Source organism: Ursus arctos, unplaced genomic scaffold (genome assembly GCF_023065955.2).
Source record: "Ursus arctos isolate Adak ecotype North America unplaced genomic scaffold, UrsArc2.0 scaffold_5, whole genome shotgun sequence".
NCBI classification, from domain to species: domain Eukaryota; kingdom Metazoa; phylum Chordata; class Mammalia; order Carnivora; family Ursidae; genus Ursus; species Ursus arctos.
The window spans coordinates 76,150,206-76,175,169 of record NW_026623067.1 but is presented as its reverse complement, the minus strand read 5'-3'; the positions used below and the strand labels follow the sequence as shown (position 1 = coordinate 76,175,169).

At 34.5% G+C, this 24,964-nt stretch overlaps 1 protein-coding gene across 1 annotated transcript in view; it reads left to right on the top strand.

Annotated features, from left to right (window-relative positions):
* The window catches only part of SKIC3 (SKI3 subunit of superkiller complex), a 106,305-nt gene that overhangs the window by 9,432 nt on the left and 71,909 nt on the right, over positions 1–24,964 (top strand). Inside the window, exons 3-18 of the mRNA XM_044383998.3 lie at positions 1,813–1,956; positions 3,221–3,312; positions 3,750–3,825; positions 4,372–4,512; positions 6,734–6,832; positions 6,941–7,049; positions 13,048–13,188; positions 15,019–15,120; positions 15,936–16,075; positions 18,197–18,283; positions 18,546–18,649; positions 19,149–19,275; positions 20,143–20,322; positions 20,627–20,751; positions 22,569–22,822; positions 23,954–24,056. Coding sequence (XP_044239933.2) covers positions 1,813–1,956; positions 3,221–3,312; positions 3,750–3,825; positions 4,372–4,512; positions 6,734–6,832; positions 6,941–7,049; positions 13,048–13,188; positions 15,019–15,120; positions 15,936–16,075; positions 18,197–18,283; positions 18,546–18,649; positions 19,149–19,275; positions 20,143–20,322; positions 20,627–20,751; positions 22,569–22,822; positions 23,954–24,056 — 2,024 coding nt within the window. The remainder of the gene's footprint in view (positions 1–1,812; positions 1,957–3,220; positions 3,313–3,749; positions 3,826–4,371; positions 4,513–6,733; positions 6,833–6,940; positions 7,050–13,047; positions 13,189–15,018; positions 15,121–15,935; positions 16,076–18,196; positions 18,284–18,545; positions 18,650–19,148; positions 19,276–20,142; positions 20,323–20,626; positions 20,752–22,568; positions 22,823–23,953; positions 24,057–24,964) is intronic.

The following is a 24,964-nucleotide window of genomic DNA, read 5'->3' as shown; positions in this document are numbered from 1 at the left end:
TTTTTATTCCACAGTAGAAGTATGTTACCCATTTACAGGCATTATGGATTTGTAATATGTGTATCATTTATTGTCTAAACATAACAAAAGTGGTTAGATTGTTTAGTCGACTGTTAGAAAACTACATTGGCCATACTCCAAAGTCAGACTCTTAAAATCTGAATGTTTTGTATCTTATGATGGGTTGTATTATGGAGCACTACTGTATCATAAAGTTTTCATTCTTTAATGGTAATTTGACAGTGTAATTCTATTTGGTTTGTGAATGGGAGACTCAAGATTCTAAAGCTCCTCTGTAAGGTGCTGAGGGGAATGTACCTGTCCAGAGGGAGAAATTGAATGTGCAGGAGAGAGAGTGTAAGGGTAGGAGTGAGAGAGGATGGGATCCTGAGCTTGAGAGGGAGGTCTTTGATACTCTCTCCATCTTAGCAGGGGGGAAGATAGGTGTAAATCCATATACTGTCAGATTTGTAGATTTGGGGGTAGGAAGAGAGGACTGTTCTCCTCTCATGTCTTCTATTTTCTTATAAAAGTATAAGCTGAAAGTAGAGGAAGAATTAGATAGGAGGTTTGGGATGAAAGAAGGTATGAAGTAGTTGTTATTTAACTTACTAGTGAGGATTGAAAGGATTGCCAGGCCCTAATGAATGTTCATTTGAAGTTTCATGTTATTGAAGTAAAATCACTGAACTGAGTTGTGTAGTTTCTCCCTTCATGTTCAGCTACTCAAGCTTAGAAATGGGCGTGCTGGGATTCAAGTATGGATGTTGAGAAAGGTGATAAGAAAGAGAGGCAAAGGAGTTGAGGATGTTTGCAAGGGAGAGAGGACAGTGATGGGTCAACGAAGTCTAAGCTGGGAAAGGAGAGATGAGAATTGAGAAGTGGAGCCATAGTCGAATAAGGGGAGGTCACCTAATTGGACATATCAGAGGTTAAAGAATCGTCAACTTTAGTAGTTATCTTGTTGTTAGTTTTTTGGGAGACAGCGTTGTTGGATAGAATGGAATTTGTGCTATGGAGTGGTGAGAGATTGCTACAAGTGTCATGTGGATGCATAGAAACACAATAATCTGTCTCAGTTCATGGAAATATTCTTATTTTCCCAGAATATGTAAAATCTTAAGAGCTAATTTCATTTTAGTTACCAGTTTTGTTTTCTGTCACTAGAACATCTTTTTCTGTTTCAAACTTTTACATTAGCCAGTAGCTGTTCTTTCTGAAAGCAGTAGCTCTACATATAATTTTTATTCTCATTGACAGGTGGTATTTTAACATTCATTGCTGCTATTTATTTTGAACATATTTGGTATGTCACATTGGGATCAGTTTACCTTCCTACCCTGTTATTTCAATGAAAAATCTGTCTGATAGTAGGAAATGTTATCATAGTGAAGGAAAATGTGAGCATTGGTTAGGGTGAACCTATACGGAAAACAGTTTTGTGAGTTGATGGGTGGCAGTGTGGAGTGGGGGCAGGCAAAATGGTTGGGTGGTATGAATAGTCTTAGTCTTCTTTTTATACATAGTATTTTCAAGGAGCTTGGGGAGGCATTTGATGGAGGCATCAGCATTGGTTGGGCAGCTTTTAAAAAATATTCCTCATATTTTGGACTCCTTACAATTACTGATCCACTCCAGCTCCTTCTCTCCTTGAGGAAACTGAAGACCAGAGAGGTTAAGTGGCTTTCTTAAGATCTCCTAGTTAGTGGTAGATCCAGATTTTCTGACACTCAAGTACACAGTCTTTTAGTTGTTGTTTGTTCATTAGCTTTTAAAATTTAATGACCTGTTTTTTAATTTTTTTTTTATCAGACAGTGTTAAAACAAGAGAAAAATAACTATAATGCCTGGGTTTTTATTGGTGTTGCTGCAGCCGAGTTAGAACAACCTGATCAGGCCCAGGGTGCCTATAAGAAAGCTGCTGAACTAGAACCAGACCAATTACTGGCTTGGCAGGTATGTAGAAATTTTTTCCTGTATTATGGTAAAGAATTTTTTGTCCCATTTTTTAAAATATAGGTAGCAGCTTTTAAAAAAGCGCTTAAACCTTTATTTACCCCACAGAAGAAAAAAATTTTAAATTTAAAAAAAGGCCAATGGTCCTATTTAACATTATTTGACATCCAACCCAATGGATTATTTCCAAAGGTGAGGATTGGAATTGAAATATGATTATATAAATCTCTAATTTAATTATGTGTGCATATGAAAGACTTACCAAGAATATTCTTTATGCTTATTCAAGGGAAAAGAAATGTATATTAATATGTTTTCTAAAGGTAAAATAGAAAAAATTTGCAAGTTTATATATTGAGTACAAGTGAAATTCTTTTTTCTTTTTTAATGTTCTTCATTTTTTTTATTGGCTTCCCCAACTTTTTCATATTTAATAAGTTTGTTTCATATCTCAATCACATCTTAGAAATTGTGATTAATAGTAGGCAGTAGGCTTGGGAGAACATGAACCTGTTTGTCTCATGTTTATGTGAACAAGAACATGGAGTGGAGTATCTGGTAACACACTTAAAGAGGTGCCTGCTTTTATTATGTATTGATTGATTTAAGAAATCTGATCTTTCTTTGAAGCAAAGACGACAGGTTCCACAAATTACTTGGATTTTTTTTTATTTTGACCATATAAAAGTAGTGTCATATAGTAATGCCTTAAGAGTTAAGTTTTTTGTTGTGAAACACTTCAAATATATTTTCAAAGCTTTTTTTGAAGATTTATTTATTTGAGACAGAGAGAACACGTGCATGTACTCATGCATGAGTGGGGGGTGCAGAGGGAAAGAGGGAGAGAGAATCCTCAAGCAGACTCCCTGCTGAGCATGGATCTTGATGCAGGGCTTGATCCCAAGACCTTGAGATCATGACCCGAGCTAAAAATCAAGAGTTGCACACTTAACTGACTGAGCAACCTGGATGCCCCGCTTCAAATATATTTTCAGAAGTGAAGAGAATGGTATAATGAGCCCCTCTGGCAATCACCTAGCTTCAGTAAAAATCCACACGTGGCCAGTATTTTTTCATCTGTACTTTCATCTACTTTCTCCCACCCCTAATTATTTGGAAGCAAATCCCAGACATATTACTTTATTTGTAAATTATAATTTTCTTTATCATAAGTAATCTTTATAGATCGTCACTTTATTTAGCAAAATGAATGTGTGAGCATTAGACTTTTTAGAAGAATAATCTCTACTGTTTCCTATTTTAGGGGTTAGCAAGCTTGTATGAGAAATGTAATCACATAAATGCTAAGGATGACTTACCTGGTGTTTACCAGAAGCTCCTGGATCTTTATGAAAGGTAATCATTGTATGGGGAAAGGCCAGTGTCTTTAAAAGCTTTAATTCGAATAAACTGATTAAATCTTACATAGAAGTACTCCAAACTTTTATTGGGAATTGAGAAGCATTTTTCTTTCATACCATTGTTACAGAATCTTTTGATTGTGATTGAAACAGAGTCAAAACACTATTAGTAAGAGGATTGACTAATTTGGGAACTTTGATATAATTTTCAGTTAATATAATGGAAGATATTATTTCTTAAACCTTTTCTTTTTCAATGAGAGGTTCATTTTATAAAATTTTCCTGTGTTATGAAAGAGGATATGTTCTAATTTAAAATAGTACCTGACAGTAGCATTGGGATATTTTAATTTTAGTGTCTTAAGACCTTGGTTGTTTTCATTAATCAGATTCAAAATCCTTTTTTTTTTTTTTTTAATTTTTTATTCTAAGTGTTGACAAACAGAAGTGGTGCGATGTCTGTAAGAAACTTGTGGATCTATATTACCAAGAAAAGAAACACGTAGAGGTTGGTTAATGATTTGCTGGGGAAGTAGACTTCTTTTGCTAAAGCCATTATTAGAAGAAACCTTTCATTTAGCTTAAGGGAAAATTAAAAAAATTAATATGTAGCATGATATTGAAAGAATATAGAGAGATATTACAACTTACATTGTTTTGAAACTAAATTAAAATGCAAGTTTTAGTTATCCTAACTTCCAAACCTGTTTGAAACTGGGCAGGGATAAATAAAAGAAGTAAAAGCATCATCTGTAGAATTTAGTGACGGATTTGTGGTGTGTCCATAGCTGATGCTATGAGTTACGAGGATTGGGACATGTAGTCATTATACCTGTTTCCACTCTGGTATCTCAGTTGTACTTCTAATATAAAGGCTGTGTGGATTTGCCCAGTCACCTTATTTCTTGTGGAGTTCATAGTAGATGAACTTCTGTGCTTTTGCTATTTTTACATATTAGCAGATGAAAAATATTTTTATTCATAGATTTTATATTTTAATTGGCATTTATTATATTTAAGATTAAAAAAAACATTTAAATCTCCTTCTTGATAGGTAGCCCGAACATGGCACAAATTGATAAAGACACGGCAGGAGGAAGGTGCAGACAACCAAGAGCTTCATCAGCTGTGGAGGAAATTGACTCAGTTGCTAGCTGAGAGTACTGAGGATCAGAATAATGAAACCCAGCAATTGGTATTGCCCCATTTATTCCCTACAGTTTGTATCATGAAATTGATCATTTAATTGAATTTAGCAAATGGAAACATAATGGTGTAATGTAGAAAAGTGTTTTATAAGTGTTCAGTTTTAAATTCATAGAGGTTCTTGCTGATACAGTCAGAATTACTGGCCTGCAGTTTCATACTAAGTCTGGACAGAGTGGACTTGGTGTTTAGGGTATCATAATTTACCTCCTTGTGTTCATAAGAATCCACAGTCAATTAGTAATTTAATCACTGTGAAAAAGAAACTGAAATTGGCTTTCGCAAAACTGCTGTAATATCTAAAAAGTTGTACTTACTTAAAGGTATGTTTAAAGGTATGTTTCTTTATGTTTGTGAAGTAAGAGTACTAAATTACGTTGAGGTTTAGCAACTCAGAATATTTCGTTTAAAGTATTTATTTAGGGTACTTATATCTAGAAATATTCCATTTTAGTGTTTTGATTTGAAGTAATTGAAAAGAATTTTTAAAAAGACTATAAAATAATCCATTGATTTTGAACTGTAATTGGAAAACATCTCCATTCTACTTTTGTATATTTGTAAATTTAAAAGTAAACTTAACTTCTTTTATCGTACATAGGCATTCAGTGTATACTTGTGAAATTCAAATGGACTTTTTAAAGTAAGCAATTATAGACTGAATATAGGATGAGAAGTTCATTTTTTGTATGTTTTTTGATTCATTAATCCTTTTTCCAGAAAATATTTATTTTATATAGAATCTACTATATATGTCAGGCAGTGTCCTAAATGCTGGAGATAAAAATAGAAGAATATGATTTGCATTTGTTTGTATGTTGATTTATCTGTGTATAGATTTAGTTGTGGAAAAAAAATTGAGCAGTGACAAAATTAGGTGATTTGCAAACTTCTCTTAAATCATATCTTAGTATTATGAATTCATTGTTTTCCTTGAAAAACCATAAGTTACCAGAATATCAAACATATACCAAATACCAAAGTAAGTAAAAATTTTTTTTAAATTATCTGTACTATGCTCCTCCATGAAAGAGAACTAATTATGCTTGTCACTTTAAGAATTGATTTTTAACTGTTAAAAATAAGATAAGAGGATTTCGGGGTGGGCTTATTTTCATCTTGAATTCTAATGATAATTTTGCTTATTTAAGTGTGTTCAGAAAAAAATATATCACCTGTTTTCCAGATGGATTAGTTGCATTGCAATTTTTTTAAACCCCTTGCGCTAAACTGCATAAGTTAGGCTTCCCTTTTTGTAAGATTATTAACTTTATCAGAGGAGTAAAATTTCCCCTATTTATGTAGACTTTATACCATACTTCACAAAGAAATTTGTAGTAGTGAACTGTATTACGAGTTTTCATTTTAAAGTCATGGAGGGGCTCATGGGTAGCTCAGTCATTTAAATGTATGACTTTTGATCTCAGCTAAGGTCTTGATATGAGGGTCATGAGTTCAAGCCCCACTGGGTGTGGTGCCTACTTTAAAAAATAAAAGTAAGAAAAATAAAGTCATGGAAATTCATTTTTAAAAAAAGTTATAACTTATGTAACTAAATGAATGGTATCCTTAAAGTGCTTGATCTGGATTCTAGTATTGTTGTTCTTGCTCAAAACACAATCAGAAAGCTTATTTTGGAATTCTCTGCAAAGTCATTTGGTAATACTGGATAAGAAGTGATTTTGTTATAGTTTAGTCATATTTCTAGTTTTCTTTTGACAAAAGTAGAATTTTTTTTTTTCGTAAATGTGTTTAAGATTGAAGATTTGCCACCATTGAAAATGTTCTAAGGAACATACTGGTGATTTCAATAGAGGTGTTTTAAAAATGATCTGAATAGTTGCAGTTACACTGGTATATAAATAAGACTGTACCTCTCCAGTTGACTACTTTACAGGGAACAGCAAGCACTTACAAGGATGTTTTGTTAAATTCATGATGCTAATTTATAGTTATCTCTCATTAGTTCAGTGCAGTCTCCTGGCCAGTTGGAGCTAGACTATATTCTAAACCTTGCATAGATGTTTCTTTCCACATTGAAATTGTCAGGGCCAGACAATATATAGTATAGGAAAATATGAGACAATAAAATACATTTGCTGTTTGTTAGTTGAGGTGGTATATTGTATAAGTGAGTCTTATACATTCAACTATTTATTACGTTTGTCATTTCAGTTTGCTAAAGATGATAGCTTTTTTGTTTGTTTCAGCTTTTAACTGCTTTTGAGAATGCACTGGACTTATCAGATAAGATTCCTAGTGAAGATCACCAAGTACTTTATAGACATTTCATTCACTGTTTATCCAAAGTAAGTTGATTTTTAAAATCTCTAATGTGACTTTTATATTCTAATTAGGAAAGTGTTCACAAGTATATTTTACTATTACTTAGTTTATTTTACTTTTATGTTTTCAAGTTTCCTCATGAGACTGCTAGATTGAAGAAGGCCTGTGAAGGAATGATAAACATCTATCCCACTGTACAATATCCATTAGAAGTGCTTTGTTTGCATTTAATTGAATCAGGTAATTTCTTCCCTATTATATTGTGTGTTCTTGAAGTGTATGAACATACAGGAGTGTTGTTGCTATCAATCAAAACCTGTTTCAGTGCTTACCCTGTGTAAGGTATTGTTTGAGTATTTCTGGACAGAAAAGGAAGTACAGTGTGTTGTCTTTCTGCACATGAAGAGACTAATAAGTGTAGGAAAGTATAATGATACAGAGGGATTATGAATTACTGAGTTCATTGTTGATCAATAAAGTCTTCTGGAAGGTGGGAATTGAAGAAAATCTTAAATTTTCCATACAAATTAGATAAATAGGAGGAGGTAAAAGGTACTCTAGATGGCCTGAGCAGAGGTATGGAACTAGGTTGAAATTTTTGGGAATAGTAAAATAGTTTTATTTGCTCTAGTGGAAGGAATAAGACAGATTTTGGTTGAGAAGGTTGGACTATATTGCCTAGGTCTATGACTGTCCTACATTCTCAGCGTTGATGTTATAACGTCACAGGGACATGGTTATAGATGCTATAATACTATAAAGTAATGAAGTTTGTGAAGGAGCTCCTTTTTTAATGAAATAGAGCAGATTCAAGTCAGAGAGTATGTCTTAGCTTATGCCTTGTGCTCTTCTTTGTGTCTTTTCTTATGGGGGAGGCGAGAGAGCTGATGAAAGCCAGCCTACTGGAGTTGCCAGAACCTGTGCCTGCGGATGTCTCGCGCCCAGGGCTGGTGTTCAGTCAGTTTACAGGAGGTTGACCCAATTGCTTTTCACACCAGCCTCTGCCCTTTATGTCAGTATCTGTGCTGAATAGATTTTTACATAATTTAACTATCACTCCTGTCCATGCCTGTATTCAGTGAATGAACAAAGTTCACAGTAATCACTCACTGAAATAGAAATAACAGTACCAGCACCAATGTGTTAGTGATTATAAAGTTTGTAGAGCTTTACTAATTTAATTGTTTTCATTTTGTTGCTAAATGAGTATACACCTGGGAATGTTTTGTATGTGAATGACCATCACAGGTCTCATTATAGAAAAATTGTTGAAAACTAGTGATAGAGGTAATTGAGGGAAAGTGCCTGTTGGAAAAGTATCATTGCATCTATCTTGGCTCTCCCCACTTTAACTTTGCCTTCTAAGTTCTACTAGTACTTCCACCCCCAGTGTCTGAATTAAAATTCAGAACTATTACCTTAAGTGTTGGATTTTTTTGTTGAGAAGTAAGTGGATCCCCATTACTTTAACTGAGTCAGAGATAGATTTGTAAGAGTACTTTTCACTAATGTGAGAGAAGAAATACTAAATGTAGCAAATCAATTTATGAAATATAAAGTCAAATTAATATGGTATGCGGGATAGGTCGTATAGAAGGTAGACTAGATTGGATAGACGAAATGCTCTCGGGAATGAATGAACTGGGACTATGATAGTGGCAATAGAAAGTAACAGATGAATGAAAAAAATAGAAGAGATTTGTTAAGAGGTAAAGGGAAGAAGAAAATAATTTTACTTTTAGCTGTCTTGAAAAGTTGGCCTAATGTGGAATAATCAGCCATAAAAAAGTTGCGTTGTGGAGAGGAGAGGTTAGTGGACATTCAAAGGGAAAAATGCCCATCCGGCTTGTAGATGGGAGATCAATACAAAGGCTAGACATAAGGTTTGGAAATCGCTTGCCTGTAGATTGAAGTGAAGTGAAGTGGAGTGGATGACTTCAGAGGATGACTAAAGAGCAAAAAGCTGAAAATTGTGTCTTGGGTGGTGCTGGCTGGCTTGAAGGGAAAGGGAGGGAAAGAGGAAGGTAGAAAACAGAGAAGCGGGGATGTTGTAAAGCAACAGAGAAGGCAAGAAAGAGCATTTCAGAAAGGAGATCTGTACTGCCAGATTGAGCAACTAACTATATGATTAGGAGGTTTTTATTAGGGCTATCTTTTCTAACCAAAGTGATTGAATTGGAACTTAGATTTCAATGATGGGAAAAGAGTAGGAAGAAGTGGTTAGCAGATACTAAAAGAAATAATCCAGGGATTTGGCTGACTGCATTTAAGGGAGAGGAGGAGGAAGAAGCATACAAAGGGGTTGGTAAGCTTTTAGAGGACTAGGAGAAGAATTGAAGTAGTGTTGCCTAGTAGGAGGTTCAAGAAGAGAGGGCTAGTTAACATTGTGACCTTTGCGTTAAGATCAAGGAGGATGAGACATAGTTAGAGACTTTCAATATGAAGAGCATGTTTGTGAATTTTGGGGTTTTTCCCCCCCATTGACAGGGTACAGTTCCAGAATTCAACTAGTTTCTTCACATTTTAACATGAGTCCCAATACATTCCCAAGATGAATGGGCTGATTTCATACTTGGTCTCTGGTACCCATTCCTCCACCCTTTTTCTGCTATTACAATTGCTATTGAGTAATTAATGGCTGGTGTTCACCCTTTTTTTTTTTCTCTCTCTATTTTCTTTCAGCTATTAATGGTTTGTACTATTCCCTCATTCTTGACCTGGTTGTATGCCAAATGACACAAGAGGATACTTGAAATTTCTTTTTGAGGACTGATTGAATGCTTTCTCAATAAGTACACATATGCCTATAACATTGGAGTTTTTGATTAAGCATGGCCCTTTATTAAAAAAAAAAAAAACCCTACAAAATTATAGAAGAAATTAAGTCAACAAAGTCTGTAGAGTTTTGCACATAAATTCAGTATTTGACAAAGCGTTCTAGAATAAAGAGATAGCAAATGGATTGTACCGAATGATTAGAGAGTGTGTTGGTTTATATGAAAAAAATCATTCCTGGAGAGGGTATTTTGCAGAATTGGAAGAAAGAAAGATTTATATCCTGGTAAAGGGGAGGGGGTAGGTGGGATAGGTGGATATTTACACACAAGGAAGAGTTTTTTCTCTGTAGACTACAATCATTGGTTATGAGAGTTTATGGGATGGAGCCATTCAGGCTTAGGTACTTTCTAAGGTAAAGCATTATTCTGGGGGTAAAAGTTGAACAGTTAATGCCAGACAGTAAGAAGCTGTGCTTAATGATTTCTTGTTTTCTTTTCATTGCTCCAAACTTTCTGTGTATGAAGAACTTCTGAAACTGTAAGGTATTTAAAGGCTGACCTATCCTCCCCCAGTGTGTTTTAGTATCTGCGGAATTTGCTACTTCACAGCAGTTAATCACTGGGTTCTCTTCCACTGGGGATAAATGTATTTCATTCTCCTTTGTCCTCCTTTACATGTTGAGACTTGAAGATTCATTTTCAAAATGACTCAGTTTATAAAGCTTCACATAACAAGTAGTGAATAGCTTTCACAGTTGTCAGCTGATGAAATGTTATTTCATGCTAAGTGACCTTTTCGGTTTATTTTATTTTCCTTTATATTTGAAATGGGGGAGGATAAGAAAGCTTGGTTCTTCAAATCCAAACATGAAAGAGCTTAAGATTTTGTGCTCTGGAAATGTTAGAAAATTCGGATGAAAATAAAGAATTGAATACGTGCCGTTTTGTTTTTTTTTTCCCTCAAGCTAGGTTTATTTAAAAGAAAAATTCTATAGTAGTGATCAGTTTCTTTGTGATGTCAGCAATTAATGTTACTTTTAAAAATCACCTTTTTTTTGTGGTTAACTTTAGGAAATAGAATTCTCATAGGTATTATTTGCCATCTACCCTGAATCTCTTCAGAGCACCTTTTATTCTTAGAGATTTAGCATTCATCAGCCCCAAAACTAGCTTGCCTTATTGACAAATAAAAATAATTTGTCAAACTTGTTTTAAAGTTGTTAAGTCTGGAATCTTAGAATCTTTTAAATATTAAAAAGAGCAGGTAAGTTAAAGAAATGATTTTCAATTCAAAAAAGAAATCAAGTGTATTTCCTCTCTGTTTCTATCCTCCATGTATTATTTAGCTAGCATTCAACAAGAGTTAGTATGGAGAAGAGGATTGACAATTGAAGCTTTGGACTATCCCTTGCCTCTACAAAGGATCAGTGATGTTGTTACTACTGTTGATAGTTTTGGGAGCACTAGAGAAGATTCCTCTAAATGTCATTTGTTCTTGGTCATATGTAGAGAGTACATTTCCCAAGGGCTAGAACATAGTCTCCCCAAATGTCTTATGGTTTCTGTAATTGTGCTCTCAGGTATTAAGGAAGATTTATCTTATTTAGAAATTTTTCATGTTCATCTTAGCTTTTTAGAAACAATTTTCATCTGTAAGTTTTTAGGTACCGTGCATATGGATGATCCTTGGGATGATGCATGATTGGCTTTTCTTTCCATCACAGGTGTGTTCTCTATAATAAGGGCAGTTTATGTAGCCTAGGTACTCTCATGAATTACATTTCTATGGAGTAAGATAGTTCTGACTCAGATGGCTAGAAATTGAAGGTAAAATTTTAATAGCCATTTTATTTTCTTTTTTAGAATGGTGAAGATTTTTAATTTTCCATAGTAGTTCTCAGCCATTACTTATTAACAGACTAAGCCTTTTGGTACATTAATTCATAATGGTATTCTTAAAGAATCATTACAGTATTTAATGGATGCCTACTGGGTACAAGATACCATGCTAGTCCCTACCCTCCAGAAGTTACTGTTTAGCTACAGAGGTAGCAACTATAGTGTATATATAAGACTAACAATAAAGGTAGTATATGGTGTTGGTAAATACTCTTGGCCTGCGGTTCTTAAAGTAGTCTCTGAACCTGTAGCATCAGTATCATTTGAGAACTTGTTAGAAGTGTCAGCTTTCAGGTCTAACATTAAAATCAGAAACTTTGAGAGTGGGGATTAGCATTCTCCAGGTGATTCTGTTGTCTAGTTTAGACAATACCACTGGTTGAAAAGGGGAGGAAAAAATCCCATTGGTTTGCTTGGGAGAAGGAAGGTGTATGAAACTAGGCATGTCTGCTTTTGGAAATTACATTTATGGAAGCCATAGCGAGAACAGGTTGATAGAAGGAAATTCATGTCTAGAAGGATAATAATAGCTGGCTCAGGCCTTTTATACTTGCTAAGTAAAAAAAAAAAGTAGTATTTCTTCCACTTTGTTTTCATATCTCACCTAACAGTATCTAAGTTTGAATTCTTTAGCTGTTAAGAATTCTTTGAATTTTTGGTACTAACTGGAACTTCTAAATCAATGTATAATATCATGGATTATGCACTGGTATGTATCTGGTTTTGAAAAATTTGAAATATATAACCTAAATGGTAACATGCAAGGAATTTATCTTTGACATCTGAGACTAAAAGAGTGGTTCCACATGTGGTCTGGGGGCATAAGTTTTATATAGATTGTAAAGTATCAAGCTGCTTTTTCTAACAAGTTATTTTTATTTGTTCCTGTATTTATTGCTTCAAGTTGTAGTTTATCTTAATTAGTTTTTAAGAATTTTCTTACATGGTTAAGCAATTTATTAAAGTGCTGAGTACTCTTCACAGTTTATTCTCAAAACAGAAATCATATTTTCTACTTATTTTTATGCTTTTCTGGGAATGGAAATCCTGAGATTGAGGTTGGAGAAAATGGAAATATAACAAAATAAATAGTGTTTTCTAAACTAAATTATTTTACCAAAATAAATTTGAAACAAATATAGGCATTGGACGACTGTTACATAGGTTTAACCATTAACTTATATAGGAAAAGAAAGTTTTTGAAATAATGCAGAAATGTACTGCTGAACTTGTAAACCTAAGAAAAATGTGACCAAGTTTTTGTACAGTATCTTGACAAGTAGCCTGTCTTTTGGTCGTAGGATTCTGGAAGAATCCACTCGATTTGGCATCCTGGCAAGGTGGTTTCTACTGCTGATACTTAAGAAGATGAAGAAGCATAATTTTTTAATGATATGTTAATATTTTTTTGGTATTTGTTGGTCTATTTAAGTTTTGAATTCCTGGAGTCAGGATATGGTGGAGGATGTAAGACAGCATTTGAACTTGAAGTATATATGTTTTGGCAATTGGAAATTTGGAGTATGTATGCTAATAACTTTTCTTTATTTCTTTATTTCCAGGTAGTCTTACTGAGGAAGGACAGCAGTATTGTTGCAGACTAGTGGAAATGGATTCCAAAAGTGGCCCAGGCTTCATTGGTTTAGGCATTAAAGCATTACAAGACAAAAAGTATGAAGATGCTGTTAGGAACCTAACAGAAGGTAAGTGTACAGTGTAGAGCATGTAACATGAGGTATAGTTGTAACCAAACTCAAGGGTATCACTGCTTTGGGTGCATTAAATTGAACACAACTTAAGGAAGTGTTGAAGCAACATTTGTCACAAGTAAGAAGACCGGGAAATAGCCCTTAAGGCAGTGTCTCCCTGTGGGGTTAGTACAGGAAGCTTTTATTCAGTATATTAGGGGGCAGGGGTAGAGGGCTGGTGTATACATTAAGAAACAACATATTCATATTCTCTTCCCCTGTTTAAAACCTTCCAAGGGTTTTCAGCTGCCCTTAGGATAACATGCAAACTCCTTCACAAGGTTTGCAATCCTCTCAAGTCTGATTTCTTGCCCTTTCCTGCTCCCATGCTTTATTTTCAAGATAATGAGTCCATAGGCTATTAATTAGGCACTTTGCGGGGCACCTTGGTGGCTCAGCTGTTAAGCGTCTGCCTTCGGCTCAGGCGTGATCCCAGGGTCCTGGGATCGAGCCCTCATCCAGCTCCCTGCTCGAGTGGGAAGCCTGCTTCTCCCTCTCCCACTCGCTTTGCTTGTGTTCCCTCTCTCGCTGTCTCTCTCTGTCAAGTAAATAAATCTTTAAAAAAAAAAAAAATTAGGCACTTTGGTTGAGCTACATATGCCTAGCATGTCAGCATGCTAGTGCATACATTGTATGTTCCAAAAATGGCCAAAAACCCCATCCATAACAATAAATCTTATTATTATAATGAGCTAAAGGTAACTTCAGAATCACTCAGGTGGGTGTTAGTACAGGCCCTCAGCTCCAAAGTGGCTCCAACTGGCTTATGCAAGAGGCAATCAGGTAAAGCATCTAGCAGGTTCCTGGGTAGGATCTGCTGGTTGTACGAAACAAAACACATTCCTTCCCTGTTTTTGTCCCTTCCCCTCCTCCTCCTGCTCATAACTTTCAACCCTCTGATCTGAACAACTCCCCCTTACATCCTAGCTAACATAGTCAGCAGGCAGTTATCTTTGGGCCTTTCTTTGAGGAATATATATTTAAGATAGAAGTGAAAAAAATACACACTCTGGAGTCTGCTTAGGTCTGGATTCCAACTCTGCCACTCGCTGATTTCAAGACCTTGAAAAAACTAATTAAATTCTCTGTCTCAGTGTTTTCATTAATAAAGTAAGGGTAATTACATATATATACACACACACACACAACATAATTATTTTATGTATATAGATATATATATTCTCCCCCCCGCCCAAATCCTTAGGAATCTTAAACTTAGTTTTGTCAGGTATGATGTTTCTGGATGAACTTACATTCAAATAGAGATCTGAATAACAAATACAAGCTTAGGGTGGGAGGAGCATTTCAAGCCAAGAGCTGAAATAGCCTGAGACTAAGAGCACGGCTGGAATTCAGGGTAGTTCAGCAAGATTGAGAATGATCTATGGGAGCAGGAAGAGTCAAGAAGGGAGATTGGAAAGGGGCCTTGCACACCTTGTGAAGGAGTTTGCATGTTATCCTAATGGCAGCTGGGAACCTCTGGAAGGCTTTAAGCAGGTGAATTTCATAATTCCATTTGTTTTTATAGAGATATTCTGGCTACAGTGTAGAGAATGAATTGGAGTGGGTGGCAAGCACTTGCAGTGATCTGGGATAAAGATGGGGGAGCTGGGAGCTGAGGTAGGGGTGGTAGAGAAATGGATTGGGGCGTGGAATCAGTATTGTGAATGATTATTTATGAGAGACAAGAGAGAGAAGGGATCCGATTTGGGGAGTAGATGGTGTTGCCATTTATCTTTGTAGTCATAGAAAGCTTGGATTTTGTGATTGCTTTTATCCTTTTAGGGTTAAAGGAAAGCCCTCTTTGCACAACTGGATGGTATCATCTGGCAGAAGCTCAGGTTAAAATGCACAGACCTAAGGAAGCTGTTCTTTCATGCAATCAAGGTATTCCTGACATCTGTAGGGTGACCAACCCTGTTTCTTTTCATATTAAAAGAGAAAAAGACAGTGGTTTAAAGAAACTTACATGCTTTATTTTGTATTTTAATTTACTAATCTAAATTTCATTGAGGTGGTTAAATAATGCCAAGGGTATATGCATGTAGTATATTTTCTTTTAAACTAACAATAAGTATTTTTCAAAGGATCCCTGCACTTGGAATTTTGACAGTCAGTTTAGGCTTGTGTGGAGGTGCTCTGTCATTGTAACAAGGCAGTTTCTGGTGTGTCCAGGACTTCAGGAGTTTTTGATTCCTCTGATGTAAATAAGAGAAGTCTTAGGCATCTGGAGCCTATTTGAATGTGATCAGATGGGTCACGTGAGGGGATAGGAAATCATAAAAAGTGGCTCACTGCTCTTGACCCAGCTGGTGGCGTAGCCTCTGCAGTTGAGAGACAGTTCATCCTGGTCCATTTGAATTAAATTTCTTTTCCCTTAGTATCCCTAATTCGCTAAGTTTTTTACTGATGCTTTGGCTAACCTTTGTTATGTAGCCGATATAGATAGCCATTGTATTTCGGGATGTTCGTGTTATATGTTACGTAAAGATAGAGATTTTAAATTTAGATCGTTTTAAATGCAGATATTTCCATAAAGAATTCAGGGAAGAATTTATATTTGGCTCTGAATTATTCTTCATGTATATTGTTTTGGCAATTTATTCTTATCGTGTCTCCAGTTTATTTTTTATTACCCTTAACAAGAAGAAAAAAATGAAGTAATATGGTTGTCTTCATTCAGATATCCTTAATTTTGTCAGCTCTGAAGAACATAGATAATCTTGGTGTGTCTGGTCGCAGTCTTCATCAGAAGAATCTTTGTCTCCGTTTGAAAGCAGAGGCTTTGATTAAGCTCTCAGATTATGAATCTTCAGTGGAAGCAATTTGTACTCTTGATCAGGTAGTCTTACTGGGTTTTTCCCTTCAACTTTTTTTTTTCCAGTCAACCAGGCATCAACCACTCTCTCCTTATATTTACTTTTAAACAGATTTTGCGTTAGCGGTATGAATTCACCACATCTGCATTTTCTAAATCATTCACACACTTGGAAATTACTGAAGTTATTTGTTTGCCTTTTGGTTAAGTACTTACAGTGTTCTTCATATGGTGCAATTTCTTTCTTTAGTTTTGTTCTTATTCTCCTTTTCTCTTTTTGGCCTCTTAGGCTGTTACTACTTGATTATTATTAATTTAGGATTCTAAATTTTTTCCTCCAATAAAGAGTTCATAGATTATTGCTAAGAACAATGAAGAACACAGTAGCTTCGTAGTAGACAGTATTGTTTATTTGTTTTTCAGTTTAATAAAACAGAAGGAGATTGATATTTAAGAAGGAATCCTATTTCTTAATGTTTTTGGTTCAAGCAATTTGAAAATCCCTGGCAAAAAACTAGTAAATTATGAATTATAACAGCATGGTGCTTTTAAATATTTTTGTCAGATAAAGACTATTTTTTATCTAAAATTAAAATTATATCACTCAGTTTATTGTGAGGTTTTGAATTTTTAAAATATCATTGTTTTGTATATTTCAAAGGGCTTTGCATTTCATAATATTTCACTAAAATTAGAACAGTTGTCAGAATCCTTCAAGAACTAATATCTTAATTTCTTATTTTCTACTTATCTTCTACCAGTAACGTATTTTGTATTTTGTATGAATGCTTTGAGGAGGTCTTTCCAACTTTTTTTTTTTTTTTCCACACACAAAAAGAAAAGTTTCTTGGAGAGTTGATGAAGTCCAGGTCTGAAACAGAAAATGTATAGGATGAGCTCAGGACATCTTAGAATGCTAGAAAGCAAGGAAACTATGAAAGCCTACTAGAATTATATTAGAAAGGCTAGGAACTACCATGGTTTGGTTGTCACTGGCTAAAGGGGGAGTTTGAGCACCAGTATCTACAGTGGATGTAAAGATATCAAATATGTTTAAATTCATGTATTCAAGATGATACAATACAAAAAAATCAATAAAACATCCTCAGTAAAAAACTCTGGAGGATGCCAAGGAACCATTTGGAAAGATTCAAAGTATTTATCCTGCCTTTCCTTTATGAACTTTTCCTCAGAATAATCAAATAGGTAATGAGAGGAGGGAGATTTTTTTTTAAGTATTCCATCAATAAGGAAGGAAGAAATACAGAATTAGAAAATCACCAGTTTGCAATCCATAATGAATTAATAGGTCTAGGCATTGAAGATCAGTGGTTGCTAACTAACGTCACCCAAGTAAAATAACCAAGTGCGTGCACATATGAGGCATTCCTGCCAAAGCATCCAACTTGAATCATATTAAGTGTTGAGGCCTAACTACTAATTTATGGGAGATACAGGGGACCAAAGAGCATAACAGGACCGTGAGAATATATTCAGTAAAATCCAGGCTGTGAGAAATTGTGAGAAGCAGCCCATATTTTTCAACAATTAAATTGTAAGGGAGGAAAAAAATGGAAGGGAGCCCTATAGATTGAGGGAGATTCAAGAGACATCAGCCTCTTGAAATGGATGTACCTTATTTGGATTTTGATTAAAACAAATAAATTCTTAAAATATTTTATGAGCAACTGAGAAATTTGAACACTTGCTGATTTTTTGATGATACTAAGGATGTATTGTTGGTTTTGTCTAGGTGTTTGCAATGGTAGTACATTTATGTTATATAAAAATGAACTTTTTAAATATGCTAAAGTATCGGATGAAAAGTTATAATATCTGGGATAATCTAAGCAGCAGTGTAGTGAAATGGATAGAGGTGTGGATGAGAAAAGATTGACTTTGAGTTAATAATTTTGAAGCTGGATAATGAGTACATGTGGGATTATTGTACTATTCTCTAATTTTTTGATATGTTTTTGAAATTTTCTGTAATAAAAACATTACAAAGAATGAATGTGTTCATAGTGATAAAAATCAGGACCTGTGTGCCTTTACTCTATGCTCTTCTATGGTCATTCTTTAATTAAAGCAAACATTGCTTCTTTGTGTTGAAATAGACTTAATTTCTTTACAATTATTTTCTAGGTTTCTGATGCAAATAATATCCCAGGACTTTTGGTTCTTAAAAGCTTGGCCTATCTGAACAAAGGCTCATTAGATGAAGCTTCAAAGGTTGGTTTTTTTCCATTCAAACTGGGAATTTTTTTGGTGGGGAAGGGGCAAAAGGAGAGAGAGAGAGAGAATCTCAAGCAGGCCCACTCACAGCAGAGAGCCTGATATGGGGCTCAATCTCACAACCTTGAGGTCATGCCCTGAGCCAAAACCAAGACTCAGGTGCTTAAATAACTGAGCCACCCAGGTTCCCCAATTGGAAATTTTTTTAACTACAAGTGACTTAATTTGGATAAAGAATTGACAGATATCTACTTTATAGATTATGGAAGACCTTCTCTCTTCCTACCCTGACCTAGCTGAAGTTCATGCCCTGGAGGCTTTGATTCATTTTACCAAAAAGGACTATCTACGAGCAGAGAAATGGTAAGGATATGTTTAGATTGCTCATAGATGTAGTCATATCTTCATGTATTATATTTCTCAACAATTCAAAATGAGTAGGTTTGATAAAGATCCATTTCATATAAATTTGATCTGTGTGTTAGTATCTTTAAGAAATGTGTTTAACATGTAGCACAGTATCTGTAAGAAAATTCTATCATGGGTGTGAAATTTAACTAGGTGATCATAATGGTCAGTGAGTAGATACAGTGTTTGATGTGTCCTTCTAAATGCTTAGCACATTGGTAAAGCTAAAAGGCCACTGTGCTTTTATAAGCTCCTCTTCAAATAATATTTTTTCTCATTATAATCTAAATTCTAAAGTAATAACTTACTTCTGATTTAGCATTTTTGAATCACTCAAACTTTGTCCCAACAGGGAATTTCCTACATTGTGTGCGTGTGTGTGTGTGTGTGCCTGTGCGTGCGTGTGCGTGTGTGTGTGTTCTATGTATCTTTTTACTTTCCTTTGGTGACTTAGTTTTCAGAGAGCTCTTGAGAAAGATGCTGAAGTTGCTGAATATCATTACCACCTTGGGTTAACATATTGGTTCATGGATGAAGAAACAAGGAAAGATAAAACAAAGGCTCTTACCCACTTTCTAAAGGTAAAACAAATGCTATTCAATTCTTAGTTGAAATGGATTTGTAATAAAATCATAAATAATAATCATATAAGTTAGGTATTTCAAATTACTGTTTTCTGAACTGCTTTATTCATTTATTTTTAATTTATTTATTTTAGAGAGAGCAAGAGCATGAGTGGGAGGGGCAGAGGGAGAGGGAGAGAGAGAATCTCAAGCAGACTCCACACTGAGTACTGAGTCCAGTGCGGGCCTCTGTCTCACAACTGTGAGATCATGATCTGAGCTGAAACCAGGAGTAGGACGCTTAACTGACTGTGGCACCCAGGCACCCCAAACTGGTTTTTGTTTTTGTTTTTTTTAACTGAACTTTTTTTGGTGTTTCATCTCTCACACATTAGGTTTTGTGAGAATGTTATGTGGGTTTTCAAGGAGAAAATAAAAAATGTAAAAGTTACTTATTTCAGAAACACATTATAGAAGATGATACATAATTATCTCTGGAGAAATACATTGTTTTTAGGTAATTTCCACTGTAATATTATGTGCATATATACTTCTAGATGTTTAATTTCTTATATTTTAGATGTTGTAGATCTAAAAGTCTTACATTCTTATTTTGATGCATGAAAGAAGGTTAATGTAATAACTCTAATTTCACATTTCTTTTTAACAAAGAAATAATATTTTTACACTTGTTTGCATTCTATAAGCAGTGACAACCATCTTTTTTGTTGCTTTAAATCTTACATTAAGGGATGTGTTGGCATATTTTTCTATGTTTAACAAAAGTGTTCCATTTTTCTTTTAACCTGTGTTTTTATTTTTTGTGTTTTTAAAGAGAACCACACAAACTTTAATATTGTGTTGCTATCAATCTTTATTTCAAAGGCTGCCAGACTGGATACATACATGGGCAAAGTCTTCTGCTATTTAGGTCATTACTACAGAGATGTGGTAGGAGATAAAAACAGAGCCCGTGGCTGTTACAGGAAAGCTTTTGAATTAGATGATACTGATGCTGAGTCTGGAGCTGCAGCAGTTGACTTAAGCGTGGAGCTTGAAGAGATGGTATGTCTAATACTTAAACACTTAGAAATATTTTTATATGTGTGTACCTGAAAGTTATTATGTTTTATTTTTCTTTGTAGAGGCAATAGAAAAATTTTTGCCACTGCTTGTGGAGTGAATTTTCTTTTCATTGGCAGACATTACATTACTCCTCACTTATTTTTGAAACTGTAGTTGAGTATATACCAGTATAAGTTTAAAAAATTGGAAGCAGTAAATGAAAATATGTTTGGGTACTTTACATAGGTGTTTTGTATTTTTCTGAAACTTGAGATCTCTATTATTAGTCTTTTCTTAATTTCAGGAAACTGCCTTAGCTATCCTAACAACAGTAACTCAAAAGGCAAGTGCTGGAACGGCAAAATGGGCCTGGCTCAGGCGAGGACTATACTATTTGAAAGCTGGTCAGCATTCTCAAGCGGTGGCTGAGTAAGGCACCTTATTATATTTAAACTATTAGCATATTGGTTCCTTAAATTAAACTCTGTTTATACACAAAGTGGACTTTACAAGTTGCCTCAATCCAGGTTATATTTTGAGAGAAGAAATGGCAAAATTTATTTATAATTGATTGGTTGTTATTATCTGCAAGGCACTGAATTGCAAAAATGGACGCAATGATGTCCATTTGTTAAGGAGGTAGCCATTCTAATGAAGTGAAGTCTTCCTGGTGTTATACATATAATAGGTTCTCAGTGGAAACTTAAAGAATGTTAAAAAGCTGAGGCTGATACCTTTGTTGTTCTCCCAATGACACGCTTTGTTTTGGGGCAGGAAGTACATTTGCCAGCTTCACATGCATGTGGTGCAGCTTGTTTTTAGTCTTTTGGTTTGAACTATACTTAAGAATAAATGAAATAGAGGAGCCTGGCTGGCTCAGTTGGTGGAGCATGCGACTCTTGATCTCAAGTTTGTGAGTTTAAGCCCCATGTTGGGCATAGAGCTTACTTTAAAAAAAAGAATAAATAAAATATATTTAAAAATAATAAATTCATAATAATAAGAGAGATAGGTGAAGGGGATTAAGTGGTACAGACTTCCCATTATAAAATAAAAAAGTCACAGGGGTGAAAAGTACAGCATATGGAATATAGTCAGTCATGTTGTAATAACTTTGGTGATAGATGGTAACTACACTTATCAACTACACTTATCATGGTGAACATTTCATAGTGTCTGTAAATTTCAAATCAGTATGTTATACACCTGAAACTAATATACTATTGTACGTCAGCTGTACTTCAATTTAAAAAAACAAAGACTTTCTGTTTACAAGGAAGTGTAACAGAGCCTTGGCATTTCCTAGTAATGAGAATATAGCATCTCTCTATCAATTTAATTAAGTTTATAAGACCTCAGTCTGTATATAAAGTTTTTTGGTTGTACTACAAGAGATAAATTTCATTTATTACTACAGTCACACTGAAAACTTAAAATGAATACTTAAATGTGAATGATCACAATTAATTATAAGCCTTGTATATTTTCTTTCTAGAAAGGATTAGAAAGTACCTTTTTTGTGAACTAACAAATCGTTGTAACACAGTTATTTTTTTCCTCTAATTTGTGAAAACATTAACAAATATATATGTATATTTGGATCGAGATAAAATTTCTGATTTGTGTCAATACCTAGAATACTGTGATATTTCTGTTTTGGTGTAAGGAGCAGTGGGGGATTATTAATTGTTATGAGGCATATGGAGATACATACCTATTCTGGTGGGAAACTGGACTTCTTCCAGATAGTCAAGGAAAAAAATTCTGGCCAGCACTTGTTTGAAAAAGCATTTTGTTCTTACTCATTCCAAATTCGTAATAAAATTTCTTAGAATTAAAATATTCAAATTATAAGAAATATATTGAAGTTGTAAAAGGAACAGGTATACCTGGTTTATTTTTTTTTTAAGATTTATTTATTTGTTTATTTGAGAGAGAGTGCATGAGCGGTGGGGGGACAGGCAGAGAGATAGAGAATCTCAAGCAGACTCCCCACTGAGTGTGGAGCCCAAAAAAGGGCTCAGTCCCATAACCCCAAGATCATGACCTGAGCCGAAATCAAGAGTCGTCACGCAACTGACTGAGCCACCCAGGTGCCCCGTACACCTGTTTTAAATAGCAGTTTTATAAATAGAAGGAACCATGGATATATGTGATTCAGTTGAATTATTTATTTTATATTTTCTTTTCAGATGTGGAAGTAGTTCTTTTACTTTTAGTTCTCTTACTATTAACTGAAATTTTAGTTTACAGGCAGCATTAAGGGCAGACCCAAAGGACTTCAATTGTTGGGAGTCATTAGGAGAGGCATACTTAAGCAGAGGTGGTTATACGACAGCCTTGAAATCCTTCACAAAAGCCAGTGAGCTGAACCCGGAATCCACATACAGTGTGTTTAAGGTTGCAGCAATACAGCAAATCCTAGGCAAATATAAGGAGGCGATAGCTCAATACCAGCTGATCATTAAAAAGAAAGAAGATTATGTGCCAGCTTTGAAAGGTAATTTTTTAATACCCCCTTGACTTTTGTGATACTGGACTATAAAATCCTGAGTAAACTTCCTAAATGTATTTCATAACCTGAAAAAGACTTTTTTCGTCAACAGCAAGTGTCTTCTTTGATGGACCTCTTATAGTATGACTTGTTATATAGATTTGAATATAGAAAGATCAAATCCTGTTTCGTAATAGTAGATAAATAGTAATGTGATAAACATTTAACTTTTAGACCAAATAGCATGTTAGCTATTTGATGGATCTCTCAAACAAGAGTTTCTCTGCTCTTATATTTTAATAATTAATTCACTATATCTTCAGAATATCTCAGTACCTTTTAATTACTTTTTAACTTAGATTTTTTTTCATTTTTTGCATTTTGGGGACAACTTGCATTGTTTTGTAATTACCTAAATTAATTTTAGTTTCTCCATATATACCTACTCCTTAACAAATGATTTTTGGTAATATAAAGTAAAACACCACCGTCCACATATAATCTAAATTTTATGTGATTATACCTAACCACTTAAAAAAACCTGGAGCCCATTATATGTCCTTCATTTCTTTTTCCTTTTTAAATGAAATAATTGGGGTTTAAGTCAGAAGTAGTATATGTTGTTAGTGATACATAACTTAGGTCTTAAAAACTTTTTTTTTAATTTTGTAAAACTTTTCTCAAGAGAAGAATTCATATTTATTAAATCTTTACTGGGCACTTCAGGAAATTGCTATTTCATTTAATTTTTACAGTATAGTTTCCTATCCAGTTTTGAATACAAAAGATCAAATCTTATTTCACAATAGTTAATAAATAGTAACACGAAGGAGTGAAGCATTTAGTAGCATTTTTAAAGCGGAGGTTTTGAGTTAAGTAACTTGCCCAGAGCCAAGGAAATTCTTTCCCATAGATTTTTATCACTTTTAGTACATGTTTACTCCAAAAGAACCCTGCCATTTGAATTTCTATACTAAATGTATGTAAGACTGTACTTAAAGATAATTTTTATACAATACTACTGAGTTTTGTTTTCTGGAAAGTGGCTTTAATATCACACCACTATGTTTTTTTTCAACTTTATTCTAAGTCTTTCTTGTATGTGTTTTAATAATTGCAAACTTAACCTGATTTTAGGTTTGGGCGAATGCCATCTTATGATGGCAAAAGCAGCTCTAGTCGATTATCTTGATGGAAAAGCTGTAGACTACATAGAAAAAGCACTGGAATATTTTACTTGGTTAGTATTATTCTTATTATTCAGAGTGTTTATTTTCTTAGAATTATAATAAAGCCAAAGTTAGAAAAATCTTTATTTATTCTGTTAGATGAAGCAGTCATTATGCAGAATATCAAACCTAAAGAAAAAGGGACTAGCCAATGAATTCTATAATATACGTGTTCTATTACTTTTGGATTAGGGAACAGATACCATTTCTTGCTCTTAGTAGCAGCTGACGTGCTAGGTGCAAAGGGAGGGGTGGGAGGGACGAAGCGGTCTGTCAGGGGCGTGGCAGCTTGGATGTAAGGTATCAGTGTTACAGTCCATAGTAAGGGCCTTTATTAGGTATATTGGTAGGGCTGAAGGTGAGGGGAAATGAGCAATCTCATTGTTTCTGGAGAGAATCTGTGTAGGAAAACAGTGATGTCTAATATTAAGGGAATCAGAAAAATTTGAGTAAATTTGGTGTTTTAATAGAACTGTAAATTCACTAGCTAAATAGAAGTGTTATTTGTGTTAGATGATTTTTAAAAGTCTGTTACACATACATTTGAATTTTTTTTTTTAGACATCTTTCTTGTGCTCCCCTTCTTTTCTTTTCCTACTTGCCTTCTCTTCTGGTTCTCGTTGATTTGGTTGCCCAAAATTGATTTTCTTTGAGTATGAACCAAATATGAAAAGAAAACTTTAGCCTTTTCTCACCCACAGATTTTTATTGCTACTTTTCAAGTCTCACATAATATAGATCTTCCCAAAGAGGAGGGGGTATTGTGAAGAGGGCGTGCTTCGTTTGAACTAGTATTTAAGAATAAACATGAACCTTTCAGTGATGATACTTGATGTACAAATACTGCCTTTCTTACAATGGGAAATTTTGTTCTGGGTAGCATGTGGCATTCACAGCCGATTATATGAAGGTCTATAAA